This window comes from Ostrea edulis, chromosome 10 (assembly GCF_947568905.1).
Source record: "Ostrea edulis chromosome 10, xbOstEdul1.1, whole genome shotgun sequence".
Lineage (NCBI taxonomy): Eukaryota > Metazoa > Mollusca > Bivalvia > Ostreida > Ostreidae > Ostrea > Ostrea edulis.
This window is the reverse complement of record NC_079173.1, coordinates 14,463,133-14,480,929: the sequence shown is the minus strand read 5'-3', so window position 1 is coordinate 14,480,929 and position 17,797 is coordinate 14,463,133. Positions and strand designations below refer to the sequence as shown.

Here is a 17,797-nt window from a genome sequence, read left to right as displayed (position 1 = left end):
TTTAAATTTTGTAGGATTGTTAGACACCATATGTAGTTGATCATATTGTGCCACCCTTTTGATTTGACAAATTTACAGCAGTTAAGGAACTTTGTTCAACACTTTGTGGAGGCAACTCCTCGGACTCCGCTGTTACAGTACCGATTTTATTCAAATTTTGCAGGATTGTTTGTCAAAATTTGCAGTTGCTCATATTCCACCGCAATGTTGATTCTACAAATTTTACAGGAGTAATCGAACCTTTGTGCTTCCCCATTTTTTTTTATTTTGCGGTGGTGGTGGACATGGCTACGTGTAGCAATCTTGTATGATACATTTGAGGATTTAGGACTCCCATCACTGTGCCTACAAGAACGTAAAGGGAATTTCAATCTAATGTATAACTTATACGGTACCAAATTTGATGCACCAGATGCGCATTTCGACAAATAATGTCTCTTCAGTGATGCTCAACCAAAATGTTTGAAATTCGAAATAATAAACTTGCAAGACCTATTTTAGGGGAAAACAAAGTGCCAAAAAAAACAAACTAAAAAAACTGAGGTCAAATTCATTTAAGGATAAGAAGAGTTCACAGTGCAATATGCTGTTAGCGAGATCTGTAATTTCATAAGACCGAGGGAATGATTAATCCAAACAATTTCTCTTATTACCCTCCACATAATTTCCTTTTCGAGTACAACAAGCATTGGACACTCCTTTATTGGAAAAGAATTCCCACGAGGATCCGGGTTAGAATAGGTCCTCAGTACCCTCTTGCTTGTCGTAAGCGGCGACTAAATAGGACGATCCTTCGGATGAGATAACAAAAAACAAAACAAACCAGGCCTGGTGTCAAACCAGGTGTGGCACTATACATGTAAATATCCCTAAGGCCATAAGCGGTGAGTATCCGCCTAAATTTTGCAGCCTTTCGCCGGCAATGGTGACGTCTCCATATGAGTGAAAAATTCTCGACAGTGACCTTAAACAGTATCTGGATTGCCCTCAGATGAACTTTAACATGTTAGAATTTTAAAAATACATTGAATACTCTATGATTAAATGATTTAATGTGACTTTGATTTTAGGGGTGAACTTTAGAAAGAAGAAAGACAGAAAAGTTTTGAAGAAAGGCAGGAAAATTTTCGACATTGTTGGTCGGTGAGCCGAGGAGCATCTTTCCAACTGCAGCTCACTTGAATCTCGTGCAGCCTGTACCGAAGACATTTTTCAGAAAGTGACCCCAGTGTTAAGAATGACTGATGCACAGCATGTTTTCATTTCACCTGACATTTAACATCCTCTGCTGTACAGTGCCGTAAGAACAGGTCGGGTTATGGAGGCTTATCTGTTTTGGTTGATAGACGAACTTCAAGTTACTGACGCAGAAGACATTCCACGTGCATTACTAAACTGCGACAGCCATCAGGTTTACTTACTTTAATTCAGAATTACCAAATTGTACTGGTTTTAATGGTCAAAATATTACATTGTATGGATCCCGTTGAAATGTGGTATACCTTGAGCAATTATTGGTCGCGCAGGTCGGGACAGAGCCTGTGCAAATGCTTTAATATTGACAAGTGTGTAATTCATACCAAATCAATCACGTTGATAAAGATGTGAAGGGAATCATTTTCAGCGATTGTTTTGGACAACATTTTGTAAACTTTTCCTTCATGTTGAGAATGTCTTAGATAGTTGTGATAAATGTGGAGAGCAATTAGCTGGAATTACAGAATTGTTTAGAATCACTAAATTCTCAAACCACACTTACAGCTGAAGAAGATTCAGACACATGTACTTTAGACACTCTCAAATGACGCAGACGACAGAATAGTTTTCATAAATACCTGTACAGATTTTATGTTGATGTAATTACACATTTCATGTGAGTGTAGTGATTGGGGGTGTGTGTGTGTGGATTTTTTGGTATTTCTGGTCGGGCTCGGAGTCCTCTGAGCCTGCACGTGTTTTCTCTCTCTCTTACCCGCGAACTCTAGGCAAGCGGACGGGGATTTAATTGCGCAGCATTGTAGTAATTGTATTTGTTAACCCCTTGTAAGTTGTTCTGTGTATATGTGAATATATCTGTTATAAGTGTTTTTCCGGTGTTCTTTGTCTGTAGGAAAACACTTTACGATGTTGATGTAATTAAAGTATAATTTGTTGATGTAGATGTAAGGTAAACATCGCATGCATAAACAAAAGTGGTTGATTGATTGTATCTTTCATAACGTCTCACTCGAGAATTTTTCACTAATATAGAGACGACACAAAGACCGGTGAAGGGCTTCAAATTTAGGCCCATGTTCGGCACTTACGGTCACTGAGCAGTGAGGGTTCTTTAACGTGCCACACCTACTGTGACACGAGTCATCCGTTTTTTAAGGTCATCTTCGAGGACCCGTGACATTCACACCTGATGCCGAGCGTTTTACGATGGAACTGTCACTACCTGTTTTAACGACTTAGGTCTGTCGTGGCCGGGATTCGAACCCCAGCCTTCCGCATGCGGGGCGAACGCTCTAACCTCTTGGCCACTGCGGCGGTGAAAACTAAAGTAGCATTTCAAGTGCAATTCACTTGCATTCTATTATCACCACTGCATACAAGAGGCCCACAGACCTTAGCTAAGTGTCGATCACTGGAAATCTAGAGAAAAAAATTCGGTTCAGCATCTGATAATCAGCAACAGTTTATGTATTCAAGATTAACTTTTCTGACACAACTCCTTACATATATGACTTGTTAATATCCTTTACCCGTTTACTTATTTCAAACTTCTATGTCCATTTGACGTTAAAGGGTGATCCTTTTGTTACTCTTTCAAAAAAAAAACTATGTTCAATTGTTAACAACAGAAGACGACAATGGAGGCTGACCAATCGCAATAAGACTTCAGAATTTACTCACCAGGCCCCGGGATCACGAAAGTTGAATTTTACTCAACTCAAATTTGAGAAAAATTAATTCTACTCTCCTGAGTTTTGACTCAAATAAGTGTGCCACGAACGTTTATTTTACTCAACTCAGTAGAGTAAAAACATTCCAAATAAAACTCAACTTATTGTAAATGTTGTATGTGGCCAGGTTTTAAAAAAACCCAATAAAAATCTGAGAAGATTCCTTGTTTGTTTCTTTATACTTCACGTCCGTAACATCATCACAGGGCATTTTGACGTAATGTTTAAATGTTTTGATGACGTTATATATTATGGTACGCCTTTATCAACAAAAATGTCAGATTTAGACATCCTATACATCACTGATTTGCCGTCAACTCCAGAGGATACATTATTGTATACTCCCATCGAGATGTCTCAGCCGGTAATGTGTGAAACACTGGAACCTGTAATGGCCACACCAGTGAAAAGGAAGCCAGCGTGGACTAGTTTAGAGCAAACCATTCTCAGAAGCAGTTAGCAAACTGGAAGGAAAATTGTTCGGCAAGTTTAAGGGGCCGGGGAGAGGAAAAATGTGGCTAGAACGGTTAATGAGTGAGTGGTCAATTTTATTTACATTAACAAGAACTTGAAGCTTTCAACTCTAACTGATACCTATATATTTCGTTTCAAATGACCCCCCACCCTCCATTTAAATCAACTTTCGGTATAAATAAAATGCAAATATTACTTTCAATTTAAATAAATTCACAACTTTATAAACGTAGTGTAAAGGTATTTTTAAAACAATAATGGTATAAAGAAGAAAAGTTACCTAACATTTTATTTGCAGAGTGGGTGTTTACTTACGAACAGGAAAGGAAGCGGCGAAGCAATATGCCAATTTAAAGAACAGAGGTACATATATAATTGTAGATTTTCTACTGCATGTTTGCAATTAAAACACTTTAAAGCACTTGAATTAAATTGCACTATATAATTTCCACGGGGTTTCTTTTTCGTTAAACACGTGCATACCCCAGAGTTGGCGAAAGAGCGTTAAAAAAAACAACTTCCAGACAGTATGTCCTTGTAGATTAAGAATAATTTTGTGTTTAACAGCTCTCTATTTTTTTTTATCACACAGGATTAGATTTTCTTATCAATTTTGTTGTAGTTTCATTTTCATCCTTTTTAGCTTATAGATGCTTGTGGATATATCCCCGATCCCCAGTTTACAAAAATATTTGTGGAATAAATGTAACCATTTTTTTTTTTTTATCAATTACTCGTTTTACTATGCGTAGGTTACATGCACCATGAAATTTGCCATTTTAGCACCTTTGATATAATCTTCAAAATAGACAACAAGGTCGGAAAATTAAAAAAATGTAAGTAGGTACCCCCCCCCCCCCACCTTCCCCGGAAAATTCCATACAGTACAATGTACTAATAGAAAAGTATTATATGTGGTGTAGTTGTTTATAAAAATCACTCGACATTGCATTAAATACGCAACATCAATCTGGCCAACAATTACGTGATCTATTACATCTAATTTTCACAAAATTGACGAAAATCGGAGCTATTGCTACGGAAGTGAATAGTTATATTTATTCTAAAAATGTTTTGTTGTATCTGGTAGTCTGGAATCTTTCACCAACTCTGATACTCACAAATCGAAATTTTCCACAAATAGATCTAATAGACAAATAGAAACTTGGAAGTCCTACGATAGAAAGTTACAACTCCTCGACCACGAAATCAAGTACCTACCAACATGTCCACTCTTTGAAAACTAAGAAAAGCTTACTAAAAAGAATTATAATTCAATATATGTTTATTTTAAAACCAAGGAGAAAGTTTCCAAAATGAAAAGACCACAAACGGGGGGCGGACGGAAGCCCGCTTCGCCTACGTCTATTGAGGAGGCCATTATCGAGACAATGGAAGGAAGTCCATCACTAGAGGGATTGAGTGAAGGGTTTGATTCGGGTGGTAAGAATTATATGTTTAATACTACTTTTACTATCAGTGGCAAATTAGGAGGGGGGCACACACACACACACACACCCCCCACTTTCGCGCCAAATTTACAAAGCATTACTGGCATATATGGATGAAAACTCCATATGTGGCAACTAAAAAATGGCGGAGTAGTTTGACTAATACTTGACTTTCTCATGTGCCGGACGTAATGTGGCCCACACCTTTTCTGGAAATTCTGGATTCGCCTTTGCCCAAGTTTTTTGTGGACGAAATATAATACTGAAGCAATAAAATATATTGGCATTTTATTTTAGATCTTGAAGTGGAATGTGGTAAGACAACCGGTGGCGCTTCGCAGCAGGCATTCAGAGACCCACAACAGTCCTACATGTACTGCACATCATCAAAAGTGTCCAGCGCTCCACCTAGGAAGGAGAAGAGTCTCATTCAAATGCAGAAAGAAATGTTGAGGGTTGAGAAGCGAAAGCTGGAGATGGAGTTGGAGGTACAATGTATTGGTAGAGAAGAAGGAACAGATAAAAGAAGAGAGAGAAGTTCTGCGGCTGCAGAAAGGTAAACTGGAATCAGAATGCTAATAAATACATAAATCAAACTATATTGTGATTATGAATTTCACATACAGGTTACTGCCCAAAGAAAGTATTGGCGATATGATCTCGGACAGTCTTCCCGATGTTCGACGTCCAGCATCAGGTAAGGCTACTTCATCCATCAAATGTCTGTTGACGGGAGGTGGATCAACAATGTCGCGCTTGTCAATACACGTATCAACACTTCGCCGCGAGTTACGTCCCTTTGTGGGGTCAGCCAAAGGTCAATCGGTGAAAAACCAAGTTTTCTGAAAACCCAAGTTTTTCTTTTTTACCTTACCAAATGTAAGATGTTATTACTTTGAACTTTAGCCAATTACCAAGTTTTCATACAAGTTAATGGGTTGCCCTAATCTGGGGCATTATTGTAGTTGACTGCAATTGATGGAAAAATAACAGATGTCAAAGCTACAGATAGGAAAATTACAAAGGCCAACGTGGGGAAATACGATTTTTATCCGGAAGATGGCGGACAAGGGACACAACTTTCGCGAAGTGTTGATACGTGTATTCCCGGGTTGTGAAGTATCACACATGCAATCACTGTTGCAGACTCTGTCGGGCTGCACTCTCAAACCTTTTAAGAAAGTGATAATAAATTGGTTTTATTACTTCAACAAGTCGAATTAAAAATCGTATCAAATGCATTGGTACTAAATGTATGTTACCAGATCTTTATAATTGTATAATTGCACTCACCAACCTGAAGGCAAGGAAAAGTTCGTTTTAGAATGCCGAACGCCTGTTCAATGGTAACCCTGGTTCGACAGAGGGCTGTGTTGAACTTTTCCTCTGCCCTAGTTCTGGGGGTCAATAAGGAACCATGAGGTATTTTTTCAGTCCGTAACCCGAGTCTCCAAGAACAAGACCTGTCCTGGCACCTAATAAAAAGAGTATTAATTAATTATATGTTTATGATATAACAAGTACTTGCATAGAAGTGGATATGGAGGGACAATACAGTGGATGAAATTGTGAAAATTCCGAATTCGTTAAATATGCATCATAAATAAGGTGATAATAATTAAATGGACAAATTTTAATTTTTTCTTTCATTTTGGTATACGCACAGATATGTATAGAATCACTTCAATGATAAAAACAAATCATCAAGTTTGTTGTACTATTTCGGAGGAGGGCAAAATATGCAAAAATAAAACGGAAATATCCCGGTAGCCAGTATATTGACATACATGTACAAATGTACCTGAACATTGATTGCGTAATAGCCTTTCCGACAGACAAATTCAGCTTCTTTCTGTAAGGGACATCGCATTCTGATTAAAGTACCGTCAACACATCAGACTACATTTGGAAAACCTTTAGAGAGAAAATACAATAATGTATGTAAATGCTTATTCCAATACATCCCCCTAATAAATGTCTTACAGAGGACGAGACATGCATCTATATATAGCGAAGAACCCATCTCATGACCATGCGGTCGGTGAAAATGTAGGCGGAGCCTAATCTAAACAGACCCCTCCCCCAAACAGAGAGAGAGAGAGAGAGGAGAGAGAGAGCAGTCTTCACACTTAACTTTTTAACTTACAGGCCCAGTGGGCCTGCAAGTTGGAAAATTTACAGGCCCACCATCAATTCTACAGGCCCGAATTTGGAAGTCATATTAAAAAACTTATCTTGATTTGAAAACCACATTAAAAACTTCATGCTGTACTAAATGTTTGTTATCATGTCAATCATACTAGTGCAAGGGAAAAAAAGACATTTTTTGATCAATTTTATTATTCTCTAGAAAATTCTATAATCATTTTATATATGTTTGTCTCGCATGAGGTGCAAAACATTTGGTTTTGCGAATCGTCAAACCTCAACCAGGAACGATTTATCAACCATTGCTTTTGAAATTTTCTTTCCCTTTTCAGTTCATAGTTCTGTTTAGAGTTTTTCTTCTCTTCTGACGTTGGGGTCGTTTTTTGTCTTTTCCCCGGTTTGGCACCCTCGACATATTTCAAGAAGTTCATGTTACAGGGAAGTTTTCATACTATCGGTTTGTCATTGACAATCTGTTAATATTTTCATCTTGTTTTTCCGTTTGGAAACGGCATAGGAACAAACGCGTAAACGACTTTGACATTACATCTGGTTCCCTGTAATCGGAAGTGCGTAATTTAGGTCGGGACTGTTTCTTCGGGATCAGTTCATGTTTTTATTACGTAACATAATGACTTGATTTCACAGAGTGAGACACGTATTTTTACAATAACGATTTCGAATAAAATAATATGATTTTGAAAAGAGGGGTATTTATTTTCCACAGGCCCGACGGGCGCTTGAAGTTCAACGTTTTACACGCCCAACTGTTATTTTACACGCCTCGGGCATCGGACTACCGGCTAATTTCGAAGACTGAGAGAGAGAGCTATATATTAATTAATTGAGAAGTTCTTTGGATGTTAGATTTATTGTCTAGATTTTGGAATGCATTTATAAATCAAATGTAAATTTAATGATTGAACTATTATTGATTAGTAAAACACTGGGCATAATCATGTTATTCCATCCGCGGACTTAACAATATCGTTAGCATGGTTATATGTGTAAATATATATAATTATAGATAGTCGGCACACGGACTATAAATAGTTACTAATACTTTTATATTTTTACACATGTTAACTAATCATGCTATTTATTCCGTTTTTAAAAGTCACATTTACGGAATAAATGGTATCGTAAAGTCCGCGGATCGAATAACATGATTGTGCCATATATACATGTACACTCTTTCAATGTAACCAGAATGTAATAGCAATTATCATTGCCCTGTTGGGTCGCCTTACGCCACTCGTTGTATGCCTAGTGGCGTCCCTTGTGCTGCATGATGACACATCTCGCTTTTCGGAAGTGTCGATTTCATCAACTTTATTTATTTCATCAATAAATCAAAGGTAAGGGCATAGATGATATTGTAGATAGAAGAATGATACACTCTAGCAGCAATTTTTTTTAAAAGTACGCATGCTGAAATAAGACATTTGCTTAGATAAATATTACGAAAGGGGGGTGGGTGTGAACGTTTGCGTATGTACAATCGGTTACAAGTTGAAGATGTTATTTTCAGGAAACACTAAGAAAACTTACCTGCCAGTTCATAGAACTGTGTTCGTATTGACGGTATCTCATCTTGGGATGGGAACTTAATATATCGTGCCGACAAGGAACAAATAAGGGAGGTAACAGCTCTTACTGCCCGTCCGACAGCCGATTTGGAGATTGAGAGTGAATCCCCTATAAGTTCATAAAAGGAACCAGTCGCATAAAAGCGCAAAGCCGCTAGAACTTGGAGAAGTGGTAGTAAGGGGCAACTTATCTGTGTTTGGTGGCGGAGATCCTCGGATATCAACCCACATATGAATAAAATGGTGGCGGATCTAAAGCGGTACCGTTGGAATATCTCGTCAGACGATAAAACTTCAAGAGGATTGGTCCTGTCTTTAATCATTCTTCTGGGAATTCTCATCAAGTTCATTAAATACATTCGTCTGGCAGCCATTTTTAAATTGAATTTACTTCTGAGACAGGTATTTAGCAAACTCATGCTTTTTGAGAAAAACTCAAGCATTTTCTCAACTTGAGCAAGAGTCAAGTTTTGTGGCACACTTTATTGAGTTCAAGTCAGAGGTTTGAGAAAAATTCTCAGATTTGAGTAAAATACAGCCCTTGAGTTTGACTCAAGACGTTCGTGATCCCGGGGCCAGTTTTCTTCATTTTTGAAGTAGCTTCCGTGCTGAGGATAATTTGATGCTGTGTCTCTGCTCCTCGCTTTCTGATTCTGGTTGAAGATCTGGTCCCGTATCCTCACATGATTTTTTTCGAAGGAATCTTCATCATAAGAGTTGGTGGACCGTGTCTATAAATGTCATTGACTACAATACAAGTATAAACAAGATACACTACAAGAGGGCTCAAACCATGAAAATATATATTTATTGATTTATTGTTTTACGTCCCATTCGAGAATTTTTCACTCATATGGAGATGTGACCATTGCCGGTGAAGGGCTGCTAAATTTAGGCCTATGCTTGGCGATTGTGGCCTTTGAGCAGGGAGGGATCCTTTTCGTGCCACACCTGCTGTGACATGTGACCTCGGTTTTTGTGATATCGTCCGAAGGACCGCCCCATTTAGTCGCCTCTTACAACAAGCAAGGGGTACTGAGGACCTATTCTAACCCGGATCCCCACGGGAAAAAAATATTATATTCATAATGACTGAGGATTTCAGGTTAATATTTCAAAAATGCCAAATGAGTGATCGAAAGGCTTTAAAAAAAAATAATTTCTATTTAGAAGAAAATAAACATACTATGTGAAGGAGATGTGTCTTTAATTTTCTGGCAAAATAGGGTAGATCTACATTATCACAAATATATTGATGGAATATGTGGCGATGTTTCTCTGAGCCCATGGAGTTAATCGTTTTCAATGCTTTTTATATTAAGATGTTTCTGAATCTATCAGTAAAATGCAAAATTTATCAAACAATTTATTAAACGTTTTGCTTCCCCCCCTCCCCCATTAATATTAAAGTCTTTATACTCTTTAGATGATTTGAATTCTCACTATGTTTGATTTTTTATTCACTTTAGCTAGAGGGCACGTTAGGTTGATGTGAGCTCTGTCAGCTCCTCTACGTACAGGAGGTTGAATGGTGCTACTACAATTACATATACAGATAAACATCAAATGTCAGCTAAAATCATAAACTGTGACTTGTACTTGCAAGTATTAGGTAAATTGGGTGAAACTTGCATATTTCTTGAAGTATTTTCCTTGTCTGCTTTCTATGTACTTAAAGAAGTTTTCTCCTTGTCTGCTTTCTATATACTTACTTTTCCAAGGGATGATGAGAGGGTTTCCAGGCGACATTCCCCTTCTTTTATTTTCTTCTCCTCCATTTCATGGACAATAAAAACAATCAAATGCTTTGCCACACCAAGAGAAATGAGATGAAATAATCAAATAGATGTATCTCCAAGATAAATATTTGCTAAAATAGAAAATGTACATATAACCATCATCATCAAAATGAGTTTTCCATAATCTAGTGACCAAATGTTTCATGATTTAAAGGTTCATAATATGTACATTGTACCTGTGAGGATTAATTATACCCCACAAGTATTCTTTGACACCTGTGACGTTTCCAAACGGATTCATTGTATCTTGCTTAACGTCTCGCTCTAGAATTTTTCGCTCACATGGAGACGTCATCAAGACCGGTGAAGGGCTTCAAATTTAGAGCTATGCTCGGCGCTTATGGCCATTGAGCAGTGAGGGTTATTTAGCGTGCCACACCTACTGTGACACGGGACATTCGTTTTTAAGGTCATCTCCGATTAGAGTTGAAAAAGAGTTCAAGTTCTTAGGTGTCATTCCTCATGTAGCAATGCTTGGTGAAATAGTTGCAAAAAACTTAAGAACAAGAGTACTGACAACGGTACATAATACGTCCGTGAAAAGCTAATGTAGGGTGCTTTTCTTACACCATGATTTGTAGAAGTTGCCTTCAAGTAGTATCAGCAATCATTCGGGTGTGACATACTTTCTTTGCATCCAAAAAACAAGACTAATCTCCATGTAATTCTATGTAAAATTTTCACTTGGCATCAGATGTATGTGTACCAAGTTTAATCGTCCTCGTCCAAGTTATGACCAATGTCAATTTTTTAAAAGTAGGTCAAATGCCAAGTCAAACGGTTTAGTACCCACCGAAAGGTCTTATCACAAGTGATACTCGTGTGAAATATCGAAGCACTTGTTGTTCAAAAGTTATCAGCAAGGATAACGTTGGTGGCCGAGTGGGTTAGAGCGTTCGCCCCACATGCGGTAGGCCGGGGTTCGAATCCCGGCCGCGACAGACCCAAGTCGTTAAAACGGGTAGTGATAGTTCCATCGCCAAACGCTCGGCAGCAGGTGTGAATGTCACGAGTACTCGAAGATGACCTTAAAAACGGATGACCCGTGTCACAGATGGTGTGGCACGCTAAATAAACCTCAATGCTCAATGGCTGTAAGCGCCGAGCATACGCCTAAATTTGAAGCCCTTCACCGGTCTTGGTGACGTCTCCATATGAGTGAAAAATTCTCGAGCGAGACGTTAAGCAAGATACAATCAATCAATAAAAAAGTAGGTCAAACGTCAAGGTCAGAGGGTCAAAAATGCTGGTACCCACGGAAAGGTCTTGTGACAAGGAATACCAATCTCTACCCAGAGTTATCGTTCCTTACACTCACTTACACTTGTAAGTGAGAACAAGGAATGACAATTCTTGGTAGAGATTGAAGGAATACTTCCATATGCGGATCTAGAGCCCCCCCCCCCCCCCCCCCCCCCCCCCCCCCCCCTGGAATTCGGAGATAAAAAAAATTACAATATAACGACTTATAAGAAAAATGAGTTGACTGTTATTATATTATAAATATTTCTGAATTAACTTTCTTAGTATTGTAATTTCATTATGAAGTTAGAATCAAATCACAAATGTTATTCGAGTTTCTAACCGAATGTAAACAGGAACGATTTGTTTAATATCCTATTACGAGTGATTGACGTCATAATCTTGTCATTATGCTACTGCATCGTCATAAAGTCATCGGCTTCAGTATAATTCTGCTTCAGACTCAATATGAAAGTAGTATTCGTTTATCATTCTAAGTAAATATTAATAGAATTCTCTCTTAGTAATCCGATTATCATTTCCTTCCAATTTTAACACTTGCATAGTAATATCGAATCTGAGCATCGCTTCAGCCTGCAAATTACCCCATTGTGAGGGATATGATAGATGTCCTTAATTCAGTGTTTATTTTCTTTGACAGTTCCCCTAAACGACAAGGGTTTCTTGAGACTATTATAGAAAATGATAGGTCTGTAGATTTTCCCAGAAAGAAACTAGTTTGACTCTGTAAGACTAGGTAGGTTGAGCGGCATATCTGCTTTGATGTGTTCTACACTATGTACAAGTTCGTAAGCATATTCTCAATCAAAACCTTGATGAAAGTACCAGTGAAGACTGGTCTTGGGATAGACAAACTAAAGTGATCGCACAGTGGCTTTTGGCTTGGATGACGTCCTTCTCTGTGTTCATAACATTTTTGTTTGTAAGGTATGTCCTAGATACAATAGTCTTTTGACTCTCAAACTGCTGCAAGTAAGTTAATTGAGGAACACGAGGATAGGATCAAAGAAATTCGTAGAGCGGTAGATACCAAATTGGAGTCTTGCTTTGAAGATGCTAAACAAATTGCAGACGACCTTGATATAGTGATTAAAACCCCAAGGGTTTGCTCCAAGCAGCAACACAGAGAAAATGTCTCCACAAGTAATCCAAGAGAATCCAAGGTGTGACCGGTCAACAGGGGATGCTTACTCCTCCTAGGCACCTGATCCCACCTCTGGTGTGTCCAGGGGTCCGTGTTTGCCCAACTATCTATTTTGTATTGCTTGTAGGAGTTATGAGATTGATCACTGTTCGTTATCTTCACCTTGCATAGATCTGTCGTGGCCATTCCATTTCTGCACTTTTTCCTCAGTGAATTAAATACGAGGTTTCAGAAAGAAGATCTGGCGGCATATTCGATATGCTCTTTGTTGCCTGTCAATGTGACAAATATTTCACAAGAGGAATTGTCCAAACTTGTCTCAGAACTGCCTTGTCTTTCTGTAAAGGACTTGGAGAAAGAACAAAGAGATTGGAGACGTTATTGTTTAAACATGAGCAAAGAAACTTCAGACAAGCTCTGCAATCTGCTCAATCTTTTCAACTTTGTAGATGGGGAAGTTTTCCCGAACGTGAAAATTCTTCACATTAGATGTATTTTACCTATCACAACATGTGAGGCCGAAAGATCCTTTTCTGGATTAAGACGCATCAAGAGTTTCATGCTCAGTACTATGCAAGAGGACAGATTGACTGGGCTTGCACTAATGCATCTTCACCATTCATTAGAAATTGACCAAATGGAAATTGTACAATCATTTATCAGGCAAGGAAAACAAAGATTATTTCAATCAAGTATCTTTAGCTAAAGAACACTTCCTACCAGAAAACATCAATACACGACAAAAAGGTCGCCCGCGTGGTACAGTGGTTCTATAGAGCGTTTCCTTCGAGAGTTGGAAAATAAAGGGGTTGAACATTATATCACGGGTTCGATTTTGTGAAGAGGTTCAACATTGTTGCGGTAAAAAATGAATTAATTTTAAGTCAAGTTAAAATGAATATTGGCTTTCACAGAATTCCAAAACATTCAATTTAGTTTTTATAAAAAAGAGTACAAAATGTCTCAAAAAGAATTGCAGTAAAACTAATGGATAATCGGTTGGGTTTTTTTTTAAATTGAAGGAAGTTATGATGTCCTTGCCCCCTTAAAGAAAATGTGTATTGGAGACTTTGAAAATACCTTTCTCAATTGTCTGTTTGTATTTGAACAGTCCTATCATAGAATATTTTTGATTCTTACGGATTACCCCGGTACATCAAGAAATCAAAGCGTTTATGCAACGTCATGGAGACACTTGGATTCATAACACGAATTGTTATCAAGCTTTGAACACGGATGTCTGTGGACAATATTGTGTGTATTATCTACATCAACGCCATCGTAAAAGAAAAAACGGTTCAAGATTGGTTACTTCCTTGGAAAGGCACGGCGTTACAACGAGATCGTTATGTAGCCCAATGGTTTAAAGAGACATTTCGTAAACCTAGAACCAATAAAGGACAAACTTGTCAATGTCATGGTATTAACTTGTCACTGATGTAATTGTTCAAATGTTTAATTGTTTACAAAATAAAATTGAAAAAAAAAAATCTGTGTTGTGTGTACTATATAAGAGAGGTTTGCCATAATAAAAAATCAGTCCACTTAGACATGGAATACGTGCCAGTTTATAGTAGAGTCAAAGGAGTGAGAGAAAGTCCTCAAAGTAGAACATGGATTTTTATCTTAGACAATGCAGGACCAGAGGATATCACTAAAATCCATCAGAGTGAATACCAATATTTGATCATGACCCGAGATCAACAAACGTTAAGAGGATTGATTCAAATGAAACACTGGAGAACGAAGCGTAACATGATGTATTTCGTTCATCCTCTACGTTGTTGGAAAGTATGTGAGAATAGTCTCGTATCCGAAAGACTACGTTACATGACGGGGGAATATGAAGAACACGGAAAGTTGTTAACTATCAAAACTGTGTAACTTTATCAATCATAAGTTTCTTAATAAAAAATAAAAGTGCATCTGGTATTAGTTTTTGTACGTTTCTCAAGCATTGTCATAAACAGCATCTTTTCATAAGATGTGGGTGGCCCTGAAAAGGGCCGGGGGGGTTATTAAAGCCCCCACACTGTCTAGGGGTTGTTTGCCCCCTTACTGGCTGGCGGCCTTCTTGTTTCGGCGGCGCCTCTTCAATGGCTGCTTGGGGGCATCTGGCACTCTTTCGTAAAAGAAGTGCCACTCACACTCTCCGTCCGGTCTGAACACAATGTGCCCCGGGGGCCACTGAACCATTTCCAGCTCTGCATCCCAATATTCCCGAAGGTGTGGGGGGAACAACGTCATGGTAGTCCTCTGCCCCGGATTGACTCGCGCCATTATCCGTTGTAATAAGGAATAGCTCTTCTTCTATCTTCTCAAATCTTCAAAAATCACTGCTGGATCACCAGTGAAGCGAAGTGGCGAGAGCGCCGGTATATAACGAGAGAGCACGGACCTTCTCGAAAACATCCCTCGCTTCAGTCAAAATGGCGGATTTGTGCTTTCGAGAAGAGAGTTTTTTCTCATTTTCTTTTTCTACGCATTCTGTGCATTGTGGATTTTATCTGATAGATTCTGGGACGCCAAATTCATTAAACTTACTTTTGCTACGTCGCATAGTCATCAAAGAAACAGAGATCAAAGAGCTCGAGTCGAGGTCCAATGTTTCTTCTCGACCTGTTTAAAAAATCATTTCTCATGTCTGTGAGCTGTTAGAAACCTCAATGATAGTTAGATCGATAGAGAAAAACATATTTCATCATATTTTAATGCCACTTTGAATAGGGTAGTGAACCCTTATCAAAGAAACCCCCGTGATTGACACTCAACAAACACACCTCATGAATGTGACTTATAAAAACGAAAGCTGTAGCCTCGACGGTGACCGCCCAGTATTCCGATAGTCCGACACTCCGATAGTCCGTTAATTTGTGGACACATATAAGAGATCGCTATGTAACAGCAGAAAACAGGATTAAGTGCCGTGTGCCAGAGCGATTTTTTACGTCACAATAGCAAAACATCGCACTGTGGGAAAACTTTGAACGGGTTCGACCTACATCGGGTACCTGTAAAGTGCGAAACGAAATCTACCGAAACGTAACCCACCGAAACGAGACGAAACAGATTGTATAACCGAACTCTTATTAATTATAATAATTAAAAATGGTATCTTAAGCCCCTGTTAAAGTTACCACATATAAATAAAATTCGCCTCCCCATTGATGTAAGCTTTCGGCTTGACAGATACGAAGTTTTAAAAGTTGGAAGGGGGTGAGTAAGCACAAAGTTCATATCCGAAGTTGATTGAATACCATGTGCAATTAGTTTCGGATCCATAAATTTTAGAACAGAGGGTTACAATTCGGCATAAATACACGTTTCAGTATTTTTTGCTCTAAAGACAAATCTATGTATACATGTGGATATTGTGTATTTGTATGTAGTATATCAAACGGTGGATTCTGAGTATGTCTTCCCGTTCTCTTTGTAATTTCTGCTTCCCTTGTTCATAAGCCTTTTGAGTTTACAAAATGCTGACCTCCTCCTGATATTATTGCATAAAAAATTCTGTTTTCCGTCCCGTTTCCAATTCCCCGTCTTAGCAACACCACAAATGTATAGAGTTATATTTAGACTCACTACATATCAATAATAATTTTTAATAGCACATGTATATTATATCTTACCTAATTGCATTCATATAATATGGTATACTATGTAACTTTTTCCATTATTGAAAGTACTCGCACCTCAGCAGTTAGAGATACATGTAGAATAAAAGGTTAAGAGCTCTTCCTGCTTTCAAATTTCTCGGACACCAGTTTCTTCAAATAATGTATCTATGCCCAAAGGCGGATCCAACGCCAGCGACCCCACCCCTTGTTTAGTGTGTTTCGCCAGACCTCTGAGACTGTAACTCTCCGTTCTGAAATTTATGGATCTGAAATTAATTGCACATGGTATTTAATCAACTTCGGATATGTACATTTTGCTTACTCACCCCCCCCCCCCCCTTTCCAGCTTTTAAAACTGTGTATCAGTCAAGCTGAAAGCCTACATCAAACGGGAGGCGAATTTTATTTATATGTGGTAATTTTCACAGGGGCCTAAGATACCATTTCTAATAAAAGAGTTCGGTTATACAATCTGTTTCGGTGGGTTTCGTTTCGGTAGATTTCGTTTCGTTTTGCACTTTACAGGTACCCACCTACATCTACATGTATATATTTCGGCATCGTCGGAAACCCACGGTTAATTACACTTCGTTCCTTTCTCCATCACCCGTGGGTTCATTCATTCCTACTCGCTGTGTGTCTGTCTGTATGTATGTATGCTGAACTTAAGGAACAATTTCATCGTGTCTTTATAGAGAGCTATGTAGATACATGTAGGTATACATATATATATATATATATACAGATATCTATGGGCTTGTAGGGAGGGCTGACAGCGGATACTCGTCAGGGACGTAGCAACAGGGGGGGGGGGGGGAATGGCCTGATCCCCTCCCCACTTTTTAAAATTTTTCCATTTCTTCTTTTTTTTTTTACATGTTAAAACTCTTTTGGGTCCGGCTGCTCCCCCCCCCCCCCCAATCCTTTTTGGCTGGCCCCCAGCTTCCCCCTTTCAAAAACGAGGCCACGCGCCTGCTCGTGCCCCTTAACACTTTCAAAGGTAGGGGGTGGGGACAAGAGTATGCATTTAATGTATGTGCCCCCTCCTTACACTTCTGGGACCCCAAACGAGATCCTCACCTTTATAATAAATGTTGTTTGATAACATCATCCCCTTTATTCTAGTGCAAGAAATTTCTGTTCAAAAATTGTTATTTGCTATAAAGAAAGGTATACCATAAAATTCGGATATCCAGATTTGCGTTGAAAAACTTAGATTGGCGCATAATTGCATTATTGTCGTCCCATACAAAAATTGATTTCCTTACTGATTGTGTTATGCCCCGTTATACAGAAAATTTTCATTTAATAAATTTTTGCCCGGGGATGGGGGGGGGGGGGGACTTGAGGCCTACTTCAAA

The 17,797-nt window shown here is 38.6% G+C and overlaps 1 protein-coding gene across 1 annotated transcript; it reads right to left on the bottom strand.

The window, feature by feature from the left end:
- Positions 1-6,277: 6,277 nt before the first annotated feature.
- Positions 6,278-8,984, bottom strand: LOC130051114 (putative nuclease HARBI1). The gene is made up of 2 exons (XM_056152471.1): positions 8,573-8,984; positions 6,278-6,348 (listed from the first exon to the last, which is right to left on the bottom strand). The coding sequence occupies exons 1-2, from the start codon at positions 8,982-8,984 to the stop codon at positions 6,278-6,280; spliced, it is 483 nt and encodes a 160-aa protein (XP_056008446.1).
- Between the last annotated feature and the right edge of the window lie 8,813 nt (positions 8,985-17,797).

Coding starts and splice junctions, on each gene's coding strand:
- LOC130051114 (XM_056152471.1), bottom strand. CDS start 8,984: ATGGCTGCCAGACGAATGTATTTAATGAACTTGATGAGAATTCCCAGA. Junction 6,349..8,572: donor ACAGTTCTATGAACTGGCAG/GTAAGTTTTCTT, acceptor TCTTTTTATTAG/GTGCCAGGACAGGTCTTGTT.